The 17,524-nt window shown below is 36.1% G+C and overlaps 2 protein-coding genes across 16 annotated transcripts; one reads left to right on the top strand and one right to left on the bottom strand.

Moving 5' to 3' along the window:
* On the bottom strand, positions 1–11,694 carry LOC137243999 (uncharacterized). 5 transcript variants are annotated; one of them, XR_010950719.1, is made up of 3 exons: positions 11,085–11,694; positions 3,363–3,766; positions 1–1,176 (listed from the first exon to the last, which is right to left on the bottom strand). XR_010950719.1 is itself a non-coding variant. In XM_067772385.1 (3 exons), exon 1 carries the CDS (start codon positions 8,651–8,653, stop codon positions 6,203–6,205), a length of 2,451 nt encoding a protein of 816 aa, XP_067628486.1. In that variant the 5' UTR covers positions 8,654–9,211; the 3' UTR covers positions 1–1,176; positions 3,363–3,766; positions 5,339–6,202. The 5 variants fall into 5 exon arrangements, 3 of the variants coding, with proteins under 3 accessions (XP_067628486.1, XP_067628487.1, XP_067628488.1); XR_010950718.1 differs by lacking the exon at positions 11,085–11,694 and adding an exon at positions 3,983–5,077; XM_067772385.1 differs by lacking the exon at positions 11,085–11,694 and adding an exon at positions 5,339–9,211.
* Positions 10,274–17,222, top strand: LOC137244000 (uncharacterized). 11 transcript variants are annotated; one of them, XM_067772392.1, is made up of 7 exons: positions 10,306–12,827; positions 12,879–12,942; positions 14,636–14,916; positions 14,982–15,088; positions 15,253–15,533; positions 15,884–16,031; positions 16,093–17,222. In XM_067772392.1, the coding sequence occupies exons 5-7, from the start codon at positions 15,381–15,383 to the stop codon at positions 16,224–16,226; spliced, it is 435 nt and encodes a 144-aa protein (XP_067628493.1). In that variant the 5' UTR covers positions 10,306–12,827; positions 12,879–12,942; positions 14,636–14,916; positions 14,982–15,088; positions 15,253–15,380; the 3' UTR covers positions 16,227–17,222. The 11 variants fall into 11 exon arrangements, 5 of the variants coding, with proteins under 5 accessions (XP_067628494.1, XP_067628493.1, XP_067628492.1 ...); XR_010950722.1 differs by having other exon boundaries at positions 10,274–10,541; positions 12,423–14,916; XR_010950721.1 differs by having other exon boundaries at positions 10,274–10,712; positions 12,423–14,916.
* Positions 17,223–17,524: the final 302 nt, after the last annotated feature.

Below are 17,524 nucleotides of genomic sequence, written 5' to 3'. Positions count from 1 at the left end.
TTCAGTTTAATATAATAAACATAAATTAAAATAAATAGTAATTCATTTTACATATTTAAAAATAAATTAAAACTATTTAAAAATTTTAAGTAATTGTAAGCCATTAATTAGATTCTTACAAAATTTTAAAAATTCTTTTCACCAAAGCTGAGATATTTTTTTCATGCTCAAAGCATCGATAAACATAGAAAGTGTAAAAAAGTGGGTGGTCAACCGGAGAAATTCTGAGATAATTGAAGTTACGTACGCGAAAAACGGCGTTTTTTCCTACTTTTGAGGTCTTTTACAGGGTACACAATTTTTTGGTGATTTCTTTCTCCAATCATATGATTTAACACTAATTTTACCCTTCAATTCAAGATATTACGATCTTAATTACGAACTCTGTTCGAATAGTTATGGCTGTTTTAAGTTATGCATCAAATTTTAATGCACTTTTCAAGTATCAAATATACTGTTTACACAACTTCGTCAAAGAACATAACTTAAAATAGCCATAACTTTACGAAAAGAGTTCGTAATTAAGATCGTAATATCTTGAATTTAAGGGTATGAGTAGTATTAAATGATATGATTGGAGAATGAAATCACCAAAAATTTTAGTACCCTGTACAAGATCTCAAATGTGGGGGAAAATCCGTTTTTCGCATACATAACCTCAATTATCTCAGAATTTCGCCGGTTGACCCCCAATTTTTTTTACATTTTTCTATGTTTCTCGGTGCTTTGAGCACGAACAAAAATACCTCAGCTTTGATGCAAAGAATTTTTAAAATTTTGTAAGTATCTAATTAATAAATTACAATTAGTTAAAATTTTTAATGATTATTTTAGAATCATGAAATTAATGTAATAAATCAATATCTTATTTTTATTTAACTTCAGTAGCATTCTCTTTCTTGCTGTATTGCATTTTTTTCACCAGGCGATTTTTGGCTTGATGAAAGAAGGACATATTAGTCCTTTCAAAGTCCTCATTTGAAGAGTTGGCAAATTTTTGATTGCAAGCCTCTGCAAGCCTCAGGGCTCCCGTTATTCTGCGCACTCTAATAGCTTTCTTGTTGGACGTGCCCTTCCAAGTGAAGTACCTGAAGCTTCATCGCTCATCACTTTTCGCCACACCATTTTTATGAAGCGTATGGCATTGCCACAAACTATAGTTTGGAGTTCAACAACCTAGAGAAAAAAGAGAGTACGAAGTATACAGTAGAATAGAATATATAAATAAAATAGCTTATAAAGCTCTTATAGTAGAAAATTTGTATTGAAATATATATTTAAAAAGCTATTGGTAGCTAACTCATCATTTAAGTTGGGTAAATCATCAGCAATCTCTTCTGAATCGCTTTCCGAGGAAGTTTCTTCACTTGAAAAGTTTTCCAAAGGAGGATTGTATGTAACAGTTGACAGGGAAGGCTCCATTGGCAAACTTTCCATTGTTGGCGAGCACTCCGACAGCCAAGCCACTACCTGCCTTACCTCACTTCTAATTTTCTTGCTTCTATGCATTTTAATAGTTGCACATATGTATATTAAATTAACTAAATACTTATCATATTATAATTGGGTACTTCCCCGAAATATATCAATTAATTCACTTTTTCCACTACTTACAGTTTCACTGCTATCCAATCTTTTGACAGATGATTGGCCAGCATTGCCACACACATAAATGAATAAACGCGTTACCATGTAAAAAAATTTTAAGTAATATTTCAAATTGACCTCCAAGAGCACTAAATTTGAAAACAAACTTTGGAAAAAACGATTTTATCTTCAACTGTTGTAAAAGTTGGATTTCCATTTGAGAACTACATATTTTTCAAAGGTTGGAAAAAAGTTGTCCTTGTGCATATTGGGCAGCTGATAGCTCAAAATTTGAACACATACACAAACATCACTAATGGCCATATTACGGAAATCTTAGGGAAATTGAAGTTACATTTTTAAACAGACATAAAATGTTATAATTTTGGAATGTATAGCATCTACGACACCTTAATTGCAGTAATTGAAAGAAAGTGTTTGCTTATACTCAAGTATTTAATTATTTTTTCTAAATTTTTCGTTAATATTGATGCAATGATTGATCCAATGCAACTCTGCTCTTCCTACTGTTCTTCATTCCATTCCATTCGAGTGTCTCTTTCACTGAATTCGAGTGCCTTCCACTCTATTCGCAACATAACCTCAAAATAAGCTGCCAAACTATATAGTAAACAATGTCCAAAATCGACTGAATCTCCTTTATTTTTCCAAAATGGCGTGTATATTGTATTTTCTTATTCTCTAGTTTTTTACAAACGAATATTACTCGCTATTTTATAAGCATAAGCATAAGGTATAGTACTTAGGCTGTGTTCACATATGTACAAGTTAGTGTACCCTACGCCATAACGTAATACCATAAAAACTGTTGATACCTAATACGACCCTCCAAATTAAGGAATTAATTTGCTAGAAAACCCTATGTGGGAACTGGAATTACTTTCTCATTTTTTAGGTCTAGCTTTGTGAACCATCTTTTGTTCACCAACTTGTCTAACAAGTCATCTATTAGAGGCTAACCTTCGCCGTAACTTTATTCAACTTTCTATAACCTATGCACATACGCAATTCACCGGTTTTCTTTTTTACGAACACTATTGGTGAAACGAATTCGGAGTCACTAGGCCGTATATACCCCTTTGCTAAATAATCGTGTATGATCTTTTGCAGTTCTATCTTTTCGCTGTATGACAACCTTCTAGTGGCGCAGCTGAAATATTTGTGTTCTCTAACGTTAAGTTTAATTCCTGTTTAACTCTAGGTTCGAGTGGCCGGTCCGCGTGCAAGTATTCACTCGAGAATAGTTTGTGAAAACTTTTCTTATCGATATCACTAACTTTGTTTCCTACTGTATTTCCAACATCGTTAGAACTATCTATATTAATTGCCAGTAATTCTCTTATAACGTCACCTTCTTTTTAATATGTACATTTTGTAACACTTTGTTTCTGACCAACTTCCGAATTTTTAAAGTTTACATTTTTATTTGACTCATCTATTTTGAGTTTGGCTTCACTTGCCTCAATAAAATTTCTACCTAGTATAATATTGTGTCTAATCGATTAATCGGGAACCAATACGATTTCAATTAAAACGTCTTTATTCAATATATTTACATAACAGAGTAATTTTCCGAAAGTTATTAATTTTTAATTATTTTTTCCATAGTAATTTTCTTTGGTTTCTAGTAACCGCACTCTTCCTGAAACTAGACATTGCTTAAGCAAGCTTATTGGACTCCCGGAATCGATTAGGCCTTCTTCAACCATATTAATATTAGGGTTAGCTAAAATACATATGCTAAAATATCTTACAAAGTTGTTGTTTATGTTGTTTGCTGGATTCTTATACTGTTTGCAGCTGGTCGCGAAATGGCCTTTTTCGCCCCAGCGAAATATGCCCCAAATTCGCGCTTTGGTTTATTGCAGTCCTTGTATATGTGGTCTGAAGCGTTACGGTTGTAACATCTCAACCTGTTTGTATTAGCTAGAGCATTTGAGCTTTGCGGCAGCTCAGTGGTGCGAAATGCTCTCATTAACTCATTTGTATTATTAAAATTTTGAAGTTTTGCTTGAATTTGAAGCTGTTTGTTGGGGATACCGTCAATGAGGTACTCCACTAGTTCAATATCACTAGTTTTAAGGCCGCTTCTCAATAAGCATTTGTCGTAGTAGTAGTTGCGAAACGATTCATCTGCGCTAGTTAACACCTTTAGACCCTAAGTAGATAGATATATACATATATACATACCAAACACACACATAATTATTGTTTACGAATTAAAATATCTGTAAGCAATAACAATAACAATAAACTTTTTCCCTTCAAGAGATAATGAAGAACAAACAAAGAAACATAATCTTGTTTGTCTCTTAAGTAACAAAGCATTTTGATAACATTATACTTAACATGTAAACATCTTTCGAATAACAACCTTGTCAATGAACACACAATATTTAGAATTAGTATAAATAGAAGTAAACACAAAAATGTAGTCAGTTCTGAAAATAAACGAAGATTGAAAGAAGCTTCTGCTTATATTTTTATTTCAACTTCCAACACGGACTCATAACTGGGGGCTCAACCGAACCTTAAGCCTTTTTTCTATTGAAAAAATCAATCCACGGGAAGAAAGACTTCCAACACTCGTTTATTGAAAAACGTGGATAAATAATAACAAAAAAAAAAAAAAAAAAAAAATCTCTGAAAAATTGAGACAAAAAAGTGAAGTGAAAATCTGGATACTTTACGGAGACTTCGGAGCGGAAAAAAGCAAAAATCCTACGACGAACACAGAAACATAAATAAGTGTACAATGGAACAACAACTGGCCCAACTAAATGCCCAGTTCACCGTACTGACGAACCAGATGCAGCAACAAAAAACGGAATTCATGGAGAAAATTGCCTCACTAGAACAACGAAACGCTTCGGAAGCATTGGTTTTGTACGAAGAGGTAAAACTAAATATTACTGACGCCAAGGATATCGACCTTGAACTTTTCAAATCCCTACCAAAATTTTACGGGGATATGGAGCAATACCGATCATGGAGATCGCAAGTGTGGACATTCATGGAAGCTATAAAGACCTTCCAAGACCACCCCAAATATTACAGTGCTCTGGGAATAATGCGCACAAAAATTACTGGACCCGCTGCTAACGTTCTGACGAACCATAACACCCAATTGAATTTTTATTCAATCATTAATAGATTGGATTATACATATGCAGACCAACGCCCACTATATGTGCTTCTGGATGAAATGAAGCGAATCACACAAGGTAGAAAAACCCTTGCAGAATTCCACAGCGATGTTTCTAAGGCACTTAATTTAGCCCTATCAAAAATTGAGATGTCCAATGATCACAAGGGAATGATAGCATACGCTAATCAGGAGGCAATAAGGACGTTTATTCTTGGGTTAAACTCCAAATATACAAGTGGTACATTGTACAGCCATAACCCAGAAAATTTGGAATCGGAATATGCGATAGCTTCTACCATTTTGCACGACAATGAGAATGCGGAATTCGAGTCACGGCCCAGACTAGAAAGTAACAGCAGACAGCATCAACACAGCACAAACCGAAACACCTACTCACAACATAAAGAGGGAAAATTTTAGAATAGCACCCCCCGAGTTCGGGGTTAAACTTGGTATCAAATGAAAGAGGGAGTTCTCCCGATCACAAATATATATAACTTTAAGTGCGCAGACTTATAGTTTACGAGTTATTTGATGTTAAAGTTTGCAAATTTAGCAAATTTCTATAGCACTTTCAATTACAATTTACACATCTTTCAAAACCTTTATGCACATAAATATCTATATAAATTGGCAACGATACACTCAAATTTCATTTTAGTATATTTCACATATAATTCTTGCATTGTTTTTACTTAATATAAAAGTTTTTATTAAATCAATCGCGCTTTTGTAGCAACATTCACATTTATGTATATATATATTGTAACGAATTTACTTGCAAATCCTCTTATTTGCAATCCTCTGCTAAGTTCGAATCACTAAACTGTTGAATAAATAACTCCAATATTGAATGATGGAAAAATGGCCTTTATTAAGTACTTCACAATAACACTCAAACTGTGCAACGAATAGCTTAATAACCAAACTGATATCTTAAAGGAAACTGACTTTCCAAAATAATAGTGCTATTGCTCGCTAGATATCGTCTTACTCGTAACTGCTTGACAATTCAAATCAAACTGCATTCTTCTTACTCGCTGGCGCCGCTTTTATAGTTTACGCTGCATACTTCTAGGCTCTTCGATTTCCAGAAGTTACTAGTTGTTTCGGCTACAAAATCGCCAGCCACAACTACGTGCACAAATTATTGCCCTCTCTTGTGACAACTCAGATAAGGTATATGCATGTGTTTGTAGTTTACAGTCTCCCGCACACACATAAGCGTAAAAGTAAATTCATCGGTGTGTGACATCTCATCTCTTGCTGCCTTGTATGTAAATGTTGCTCGTCGGAATGTGTACATATGTGTAGACGCAATTATTTATTCGTTTATGTAGATACATAATGATTGAATTATTGATGTGCATTCACGTCACTGCTTAGATCGGCTTAGAGCTGGCAGCACTCCTTAGTTTTGCTAATATTCGTAACACTGCCCTCCACCTAAGTCTGATCGTCCCGATCAGACAAATCTCTTGATCTAAACGCTGCTAGCATCGCCAAATGTACCACTCTTCTACTCCGTGGTTTCTCAATGCTTTGTATGCGGTAGATGGTATCACTGAGCTTCTTCACAATCTTGTACGGGCCTTCCCAACTGCACCGAAATTTGGATGGAACAACTTTCCGCCGGTGAGGGTTGTATAACAGTACCAAATCTCCCGCCAAGAAACTTTTCGAATTATTGTTCTCATGGTACCTGTGTTTCATCGTACCACTCAATACCATGGTTCGTTCCTTTACACTCTGTTGTTTGGCCGATGAACTACTTCGTAGAGCTTGCGCTGGACGGATTTGCTTTGCATAATCAGTATCGCTCCCACGTTTCCCCACAGTAGTGCGCTCTGGATTGAAACTACCCTCGCATTCCTTCTCGAAAATTCGTTGCTTCATTTTCCTGCGTCTTTTACGTTTTGTCAATGCCAGTGTTTCTCTCGCAGGTACTTTTGATTTTGATTTATTTGGCCCATTCGATCTATCAACCTTTGCCTTCGACTTCCGTGGCCTTCGTCGAGTCTTCTCCACCAGTACCCGATTACTGCAGAACCCTTTTTCCAAACTAAAGTTAAGTGGCACATCTTGGTTCTCATAACGCATCACCCTTCTCTGCATATCGATCTTAATGTCATGGTCAACCAAGAAATCTACTCCCAATATAACTTCATCAACAATCTCCGCCACAACAAATTTGTGTAGGACCATGACCTTCCCAATCAATACTTCACATATCACTTCTCCCTGAACTTGGTTATACTCGCCAGTGACCGTACGCAACTTTGCTCCAGGTAACGGTTTTACTCTCCTGTTGACCAAGTCAGATCGGATCAAGGAATGAGATGCGCCCGTATCTACAGTCAGTATTCGTTCTTTGCCATCCACATTCCCTCTGACGGTAAGACTGCTTGATTTCCTTCCAATTTGCGACACAGATATCACAGGACATTCAATAGCCGGGGCAAGTTTTCGTTCTTTACATTCGACACGCTCTTGCTCATTTCCGCCAGCTTTGCGTTTACGGCCACCCACATTGTTGGAACTATTAGCACCAAGATCGCAATGACGTGCAATGTGACCTGGGTTGCCGCACTTGAAACATTTAATAACTCCGGCATTCTTCTGTTGAGATCCCTTCAGTGCTTCCAAAATTGGGTCTACCCACTCTGGCCTTTCTACTTCCACACGGCGTGCTTTGAAAACTGGCTTACACAGAAGCGACGCTGTTTCCTGAATCAGAGCTTGTGACACCGTTTCTGCGAATGTTGGCTTTGGGTTTGCGTATGTAGCTCGCTTCGTTTCCACGTCCCGTATGCCATTTATGAAACTCTGGATTTTTACCCTTTCAGTGTATTCCACGGGTGCGTCCGCATTTGCAAGATGAGCCAATCTTTCAATATCTGAAGCAAACTCCTGCAATGTCTCATTTGCTTTTTGGTAGCGGTTTTGCAACTCAATTTGGAATATCTGTTTCCTATGCTCGCTTCCATAACGTCGTTCTACAGCAGCCATCAATGCTTCATAATTGTTCCGCTCTCCTTCGGGAATCGTCTGTAGAATTTCCGCTGCTGGCCCCTTCAATGCCACGAATAGTGCAGCAACTTTATCTTCCGCATTCCAGTTGTTCACTGCTGCGGTCTTCTCAAACTGTAGCTTGAAGACCTGGAAAGGAACAGAACCGTCAAAGGATGGTGTTTTTACCTTTGGATTACTCGCTGAAACTGCTGGGCGATTCATTTGCAACTCCTGTATACGACCTCTCAAAGCTTCTATCTCGGCATCAATTTTGTCCTCGAGCTGCACAATTTTTGTATCCTGTGCTTCCAGCTTTGATGTTACCCTTATCTCCTGTGCCTCCAGCTGCGAGGATATGCGGGCCTCCTGTGCTTTCAACTGCTCAGCGAACTGAGATGTCATATATGTCTTTTGCTCTTCCAGTTGAGTTTCCATCTTGGATGTAATCTGTGTCGACATTTCTGACATACGGGTTTCTTGTGCTTCAATCTTCGATGTAATCTGTGTCGACATTTCTGACATACGCGTTTCTTGTGCTTCAATCTTGGATGTTATGCGTGTCTCCTGCGATTCTAGTTGTGATGTCATATATGTCTTCTGTTCTGCCAGTTGAGATGACACTGTCGATGTTTGAGCAGATATTGCAGCTAAAATCATGTTCAAGTCTGTACTGGTAACCGTCTGCGATGTTTCGTTCTTCTCTTCAATTTTTGTTGTCTCCTCGCCATCAAGATGAAAGACATGCTCTTCCACATCAATTCCTTCTGCTTCCATTGCTTCTCGTAGCCGTGCCTGAAGTTCGAGTTTAACGCCGCTTGTATTCAATCCACGGCTCTCCAACTCCTTCTTCAGTTGCGGGATCTTCAATTCACTTAACTTTGCCATGTCCTTGTTGTCCTCTAGAATTTATTCAACAATTCCTCTTCTGACACCAATTGTAACGAATTTACTTGCAAATCCTCTTATTTGCAATCCTCTGCTAAGTTCGAATAACTAAACTGTTGAATAAATAACTCCAATATTGAATGATGGAAAAATGGCCTTTATTAAGTACTTCACAATAACACTCAAACTGTGCAACGAATAGCTTAATAACCAAACTGATATCTTAAAGGAAACTGACTTTCCAAAATAATAGTGCTATTGCTCGCTAGATATCGTCTTACTCGTAACTGCTTGACAATTCAAATCAAACTGCATTCTTCTTACTCGCTGGCGCCGCTTTTATAGTTTACGCTGCATACTTCTAGGCTCTTCGATTTCCAGAAGTTACTAGTTGTTTCGGCTACAAAATCGCCAGCCACAACTACGTGCACAAATTATTGCTCTCTCTTGTGACAACTCAGATAAGGTATATGCATGTGTTTGTAGTTTACAGTCTCCCGCACACACATAAGCGTAAAAGTAAATTCATCGGTGTGTGACATCTCATCTCTTGCTGCCTTGTATGTAAATGTTGCTCGTCGGAATGTGTACATATGTGTAGACGCAATTATTTATTCGTTTATGTAGATACATAATGATTGAATTATTGATGTGCATTCACGTCACTGCTTAGATCGGCTTAGAGCTGGCAGCACTCCTTAGTTTTGCTAATATTCGTAACAATATTTTATTGATGACATTACAAAGCTGTGCTGCCACATCTAAAAAACGGAACAAGTGCAGAATCGAAAAATAACTTATAAAAATATATTTCATCTGATGTATATATATCTTTAACTTTTCTAGTCTTTATTTACCAAAAATTTGAAAAAGCTCTTTTTTGCATTCGTGAACGAGCTGATATTACCTTATAACTCTTATGTTTATTGTTATGTTAGCCGATCCAACAACGGCTGCGCCAAGCACAGTAATTCTGCGTAGAACACCTTTCCGCGTAGGCGGCCTTCGGCCGCGCTTATTTAAAATAACCCTGGGCTACGCCATGCCAAGTCCGGGTGTGTGGTATAACCGTGGCTACCGCCACGGTGATGTCCTTCCGCATATTACCTTATAACTCTTATGTTTATTGTTATGTTAGCCGATCCAACACCGGCTGCGCCATGCACAGTAATTCTGCGTAGAACACCTTTCCGCGTAGGCGGCCTTCGGCCGCGCTTATTTAAAATAACCCTGGGCTACGCCATGCCAAGTCCGGGTGTGTGGTATAACCGTGGCTACCGCCACGGTGATGTCCTTCCGCATATTACCTTATAACTCTTATGTTTATTGTTATGTTATCCGATCCAACACCGGCTGCGCCATGCACAGTAATTCTGCGTAGAACACCTTTCCGCGTAGGCAGCCTTCGGCCGCGCTTATTTAAAATAACCCTGGGCTACGCCATGCCAAGTCCGGGTGCGTGGTATAACCGTGGCTACCGCCACGGTGATGTCCTTCCGCATATTACCTTATAACTCTTATGTTTATTGTTATGTTATCCGATCCAACACCGGCTGCGCCATGCACAGTAATTCTGCGTAGAACACCTTTTCGCGTAGGCGGCCTTCGGTCGCGCTTATTTAAAATAACCCTGGGCTACGCCATGCCAAGTCCGGGTGCGTGGTATAACCGTGGCTACCGCCACGGTGATGTCCTTCCGCATAGTAGTAAAAATATATATTTTCCTTTTTCTTTATTAACTGAAAGGTGGCACGTTAATATTTATATTTGTTTTTTCTTTGTTGATGTGGCAGCACAGCTTTGTAATGTCATCGATAAAATATATACATACATAAATGTGAATGTTGCTACAAAAGCGCAATTTATTTAATAAAAACATTTAAATAAAGTAAAAACAATGCAAGAATTATATGTGAAATATACTAAAATGAAATTTAAGTGTATCGTTGCCAATTTATATAGATATTTATGTGCATAAAGGTTTTGAAAGATGTGTAAATTGTAACTGAAAGTGCTATAGAAATTTGCTAAATTTGCAAACTTTAACATCAAATAACTCGTAAACTATAAGTCTGCGCACTTTAAGTTATATATATTTGTGATCGGGAAAACTCCCTCTTTCATTTGATACTAAGTTTAACCCCGAACTCGGGGGGTGCTAAACTAAATCGCTGCCTAAAAAACTACCCTGAGTGGGTCCAACACCGGTTTGGAGACCAAAACTATATCCGCGCAAAACACTTTTATGCACAGTTTTTCTTGTGGGTACAGGAAAATCATCAAAACAACAGAAACCACATGAAAATTTTAAATTTTGTTTGCAAATTTCCGCCTTCGGATTCGTGATCCTGGGTGCAAAGCGCGTCTTTTGACACCTCTCCTGATATTTTTGGTCTGGTTTTAGCAGTTGTGAGCTAAAGTAAACGATTACCAAAACTTTGTTCGGTTTACGGCTGATCATCGAACAAATTCATCGCGTCCAAACTTTCACGCACAACTTTATAAACCCACTATATTATTTAATAGGGGGACTCATGATAGCATATAAACTTATAAGGTGTAAAATTATATCCATTTACACACGCTGTTATATGAACGCACCTAGTAATACTCTTGATAAACTTGATTGTTTATCAGCTGTATTATTGCCGAACAACATTTTTTGATTGTTACACAAATTAAAAAATGCCAAGACTAAGTGAAAAATCAAAACTAAAACGCCTTTACTCGCTGATGTTGGAGATTTTTGATGAAAATGCCGTCTGTAATGTCTGCAAGGTTGCATTCCTTTGAGTTTACCGCGTTTACACAATGAAATGTGCGCGTAAATTTATACAAATTGTGTAAATGATTTTTCATACAAAATTTGACAGCTCGTGCGTAAACTAGATAAATTTATACGTTTACACACTTTATAAGGCATTTATACGGTTACATGAGTCCCCCTAATATATTGCAATAAAATGATGTCAACAAGAATGTTCAATATTTTTATGCACGGAAAAGAAATAACAGCTGTTTTTTGTTATCCATAGAGCTGAAAACTAACGATGGCACTATCGACAGTTTTATTTTAGGAAAACCATCGATTTTTTTCTGTCGAATACTGTCGAATGCACATACAAATTAAATGAGAGCAACCGAAATTGAATTTCTAAGGAAAAAGCTATCGCGCTTCCAATTCTTATTTCGGTTAGGACATTAAGAGGTCATTTATGTTCGTGCGTTAAGCGAACGCAATGATTTTTTATTAGAGTGGCCTGTAAAAATGTTATAATTAAAATGAAAAATTGGAACCTATTGCAGATTTTTGACATAATTTCCTTTGAGCTTCCTATCAAAAAAAAAAAAAAAAAAAACAACAACTAACTTTAATAGCTATTTTATTTTGATTATGAATATTTTATCTTTGTAACAAAACGATTCATGAAGTTGAGATATTGCTAGCATGGCACTGTCAAAGCATTTCAGCGAAGTGACGAGTCAAGCGTTCTATGTTAACGCGTAGTTGCGTTACTTCGCCTGCTATATAATCAAAATATAAATCTTGTCTAATGTAGAACGATGCATGACGCGTCAAGTGTCTTTTGTAAATCCTGACTCATATAGAACATGCATACAAAGAACATTTCATCTCACCATATTCACTCATATCAAAAATCATGCGCATTGCGCATGTAAACATTAGATCATCTCTTTTTTATGGGCAATTCTTACGTCATCTTCCTTTAGCTCTTTTTTTCTCTCTTTCTTTCATTCGCTCAAACAGTCAACTGTGACGTAGCTGCGCAGAACGAAGCAATTTTGAACTCGTGATCTGGTAGGTGATCCGCACTCATATTTACAGAGTATATGTGGAACTCAAGAGCGAATTGAGAGTTTCACAGAGTTGCATGGCCACACCGCCATTTTATACAGGGTAAAAGTGTAACGCTTTTGCGTTGCGAGCAGGCAACAATTTTCACAAAAGACACAGCTTGCATAATTATATCCCATTTTAAAAAGTCAAAAAACTGTGAAACCATCACAGGGTTGAGTGCAACCGTGTACCGTGCAATCGGGCATAGTATGTATGGCGATATACGCAAAGAAATATGAGAGTTATCGATAACATTAACAAAAGTTTGCAATCGGGAATTTACTCCCACTAGTTTTGGAACAGCTGAAATAAGAAGTAAAAAAAGTAAAAGCAGCTCAACTAAAAATAAAAAAAAAATATAATTAGATATTTCAGAAGAGGATATCAGGAGCAACAAGGAGAACGCGAAGGTGTTTCCAAAATGAATAAGGTAAGCAAACGTCATATTAGGAGATTAGTTAACAGGGAAAGAACTAAGAACCGGGAAAAGTTGAGGTTAGGTAGAAATGACGCTGAATCAAGAGCGCCAGCGAGTAGAATTGTGGAAAGGGAAGAAGAAGTGCTATCTATTGAGCAAACTCGTCCAGTACAGGTACCATTCAGGGAGGGCCTAAAATTGTGGGCGATACGAAATAAGGAAACCCACAAAAGCATTACAGAGCTTCTAGCACTTCTTAGAGAACAAAATGTGGATGTCCCTAAAAGTGCTGAGACTCTACTAAACCAAGATAAAAGTAGATTACTTTTGCAAAATGTTAATCCCGGAATTTTTCTCAACTTTGGAATTAAAGCGCAACTAAAAAAAATGTCTGACATATTACGGGATTATAATACCATAGTTGTAGATGTAAATATTGATGGCCTTCCATTGTACCGTAGCAGTAGGATGCAGTTGTGGCCAATTTTATTTAGAATTGTTAATATGCCTAACGTATCTGTTTTTGCTACTGGTGTTTATGTTGGAAATAGTAAACCAAGTTCCATAGACCAATTTTTGAGCGATTTTATTGAGGAAGTATCTGAACTTCAAGCTAATGGGTTTGAATGTAATGGACGTTGCATTACGTTTGAAGTAAGAGCGTTTGTATGAGATGCACCAGCAAAAGCGTTTCTTTGTGGGATACCGAGCCACTGCTCATGCCATGGTTGTGCCAAATGCACTCAAGTGGCGGGAAAAATCGATGGTGCTTTAACCTACAGTTCGAACGTAGGAACACTTGTATCAAATAATGATTTTCTTGAACGCAAGTACCCATTTAAACATTCACCTGCTTTCAAAGTTAATTTGTCGCCTCTTGAAAAAGTGAATATCAAAATGATATCTCAAGTTCCTCTAGATGTTATGCACCTTATCGTCTTAGGAGTGATGAGAAAGTTTCTATTAAGAATAATTAACAACAATTCAAACTATAAGTTTAAAAAAGAAACGAAAATTAACATATCTCAAAAGCTAGTTGATTTATCTTCTCACATTACGAAAGAATTTGGTCGAAAGCCCAGAAGTTTGGAAGAAGTATCGAACTGGAAAGCTACCGAATTTCGAATGTGTCTTTTTTATTATGGGATTTATGTCTTTAAAGACGAACTTCCTGACGATGTTTATTACCTATTCCTTCTCTTGCATTGCGCTTGTAGATTATTATTCTGTCCCAAAACCTTTAGGGTAAATATTGAGGTAGCTAGAAATTTACTAAAATTATTTGTAGAAAACTTCGCAGTTGTGTTTGGGGAAAACAGCATTTCGTATAATGTACACGGCTTACTTCATGTTTCGGATGACGTTGAAGAACTAGGTATTCCTTCAAGTTATTCTGCATATGCCTTTGAAAACTATTTACAGATTTTAAAGTCATATGTAAAAAAACCTACTCATATATTGCAACAAATCGCTAAAATGGTGAAACATGAGAATATTGTGATGCCTCCCAAATTCTCCGGTTTCAAAATCAAAAATGATATTATAAAAAGTTTTCACTTTAGCGAATTTATGTTGTCAAAAGATAGTCCAAATAATTTCTGTGCTGTGAAACCATTTCTGTACATAAAAATAGAAGAATTTAAAGATGTAAATAGCAAAATTGTTAAAGGTAAGAGATTGTTAAACTTAGAAAGCTTTTTTACAGAACCCATTAATTCCCGTACATTGGGAATATGTACTGCTGATATTACTCTGTCGTCTTATGCAGAAGAATTTTCCCTGGATGATGTAGAGTACAAATTGATGTGCATCCCTCTTCCTGAGAAATTACTTTTAATTCCAATATTACACACCTGCATGTAAACAAAAAAATTGTATCACTTTTCCATTAATAACTTTATTTGTTTTACGAGCATATCTTGAAAAAGTACGAGGGCCAGCATCCCACTGCCTCGGCGGCGCAGATTCCAACAAAAAAAGCAAAATGTAAGCATTAACATGCAGCATTAATAATTTATTTCTAAAAACTAACTAATTCTTTCAAATGTTAGTTCCCGTTCAAATAGACAACCCGGACCAAGTTTGACCATATCCAGTGAATGTATCGTTGAATCGCGTAGGATCAGTGTCTCGACGTCTGCCAGGGATTATAACAGTGGTAAATGATATGAACTATGAACTTTTGAAGAGCATGGAACATTACAAACCCATAGAATTGACCATTTGTATAAAACGTTTCAAGCAACAGAAAATCTGCACTTAAGAGTTAATTACTATTTTAAGTATATTCCACTAATAGAATTTTAAAATGTTTGATTTTAGATACGAACACAGGCGTGCTTGAAGTTGTGTGCTGCATTCACTGCAGTAAGTTTGAAAATCAGCTTGATGCAATCCTTAAAAAACTTGAGGATCTACAATTGGCAGTTGAAAATCAGAACATTGCTATCATGGACGAAATTGCTAGTCAAAAAGTAGCCACTGAACAGCTGGTTCGTCAGGAAGCCCAAAGTGCTCCGGTCACCAAGTATTTTCCAATATGTAAAATACAGGAATTAGAGCATTTGGAAGAAAAGATTACGACTGCCAACAAAGATGTGTATGTAAGTACATTTGTTGAATAGTGTAGTGAATGTTGCAATACCACGCATCTAGTATTCTGATGACGGCATAAGTACAAATAATACAGAGGACAATAATATTTTTTGGGTTTGTTTAATATTTTAACCGATAGTCAAATAAACCTAATGGGTTTAATAGAAAATGTTCTGAATATAGAAAAGTTTTTATCTCCTTTGTATTATTTGTGTGACAGTACTTACAGGCTTTCCAGAATGTTTCTATGAGGTTTTGAACTTTAAGATACTTAAGTACATACATTTATGAGTTTAGTTTGTTATATGTTCTTGTTTTATTTCAAAGGAATGTAATATGTTCCTGTTTTATTTCAAAGGAATCTGCGGTGTCGGCTATTTTGTGCAATAACATGAAAAATATCAAAATGCTGTTAAATGTTGATGTAATAAACGACTTGAACATGGATGGTACACATAGAAAAATTTCCCTAAAATCGTTCCCCAATTTGTACAGTACATTGACTGGTAAAATTAGTGTCTCGAATTTGTTCAACTTGTTTAATATAAACCTTTTCTGTTTCAATAGGAGCTATTGCTAAAATGCCTTTCAAAGGATTGTCGCCAGAGGACATGGTTAGAAAAGCCATAAATTTCGAAAAGGCAAAGTTTTTCAAGAGAGTTTATCGCCAAAAGAAAAAAGTTTCTTCAGGTACCAACTAAATTAAGATTATCCTTCAAAACAGTATTAAATTGAACTGAGAAGTTTTATATTCGAGCGCATTAACTACACTAATTTAGTTAAGCTATTTATAACAATACTTAAACTATTCATAATTCGCATTATTAATTTAGAGAACAAACAAAATAAAAAAAAAATACAATCGAGGCTGTTAAAAACAAACGAGCCAGCATGAAATACAAGCAAAATAACTTAGGCCCGGTTTTTCAGTGCGAGTTTAAACTACAGTTAAATTTAACTAAAGTTTAACCTTGCCACTTTGGCCGCTTAAACTAAGATGAGCTGTAATATTTTATGGAAAAAGACAAAGTGGCAAAGCAAATATCTACTTAAGTTTAGCTGTAGTTTAAACTCGCACTGCAAAACCGGGTGTTAGTGTCATATTGGTATAACGAAACTTTAAAGTGCGTATCAATGCATTCAATAAAAATTTGTATACACTTTGAATATGCAATTGTGGAATATTTTATTTTGTTTTATTAATATCCATATATTAAACAGTAACATAAATGATTGTCGTTACTAAATTATTTGAACTTGTTTATTAAATACCTACTTTAAACCTTTACATTTCATATATCTGTGGAAATATGCTAAAGTAGCCTACCTCGGTCTGCTATTAAATATCACAGTATATATAATCGATATATTAAAAGCTAATCCGGTTTGTTAAACAATGTATATACAGTTCCGAACACGAAAAAAGCAATGAAAATTATTAACCTATTTTATCAGTTATTTTCGTCTTTTATTTATATTCGTTAATTTAAAAAAAACTTTAATCAATTATATAACCAAAACATGTAAACTAACTATAAACATGAATTCATGGTCTAAATGTGTACACTTTTCAAAATGTATATACGTAAAAATAAAATATATAAATTTTTTCCACTGTACAAATGTTTCGCTGAGAACTAAAAATTAATAATTTACATCAATATCAATTAAAAATAAATCTACATGTTTTAAACGGATTCTTTTTTTATTTCATTTAAGTAGCTGAACAGATTTTGAAAGGTTTGGCAAAAAATGGTCCGTTTCTGCTACTCTTCGGACCAATATGCGATTAGGCTCTTCCTGCTACGTTAGGGGTATAAAATGTAACCACTCTCTATTTATACCCTTTCGGGTATAAATGGGTACAATTAGTCTCTTCATAGGACATGCTCGAACAAAAGGGAACAATTCATTCCATATAAAGAGATCAAAAGTGGCATTAGTCGCATGCTCCTTTGTGACTAATCCCGGATGTATCCCGGACTAATCGCATTTTTTG

Source organism: Eurosta solidaginis, chromosome 3 (assembly GCF_040869045.1).
Source record: "Eurosta solidaginis isolate ZX-2024a chromosome 3, ASM4086904v1, whole genome shotgun sequence".
Lineage (NCBI taxonomy): Eukaryota > Metazoa > Arthropoda > Insecta > Diptera > Tephritidae > Eurosta > Eurosta solidaginis.
Note: the sequence above shows the minus strand (reverse complement) of the source record. Positions and strands in the feature narration are given on the sequence as shown.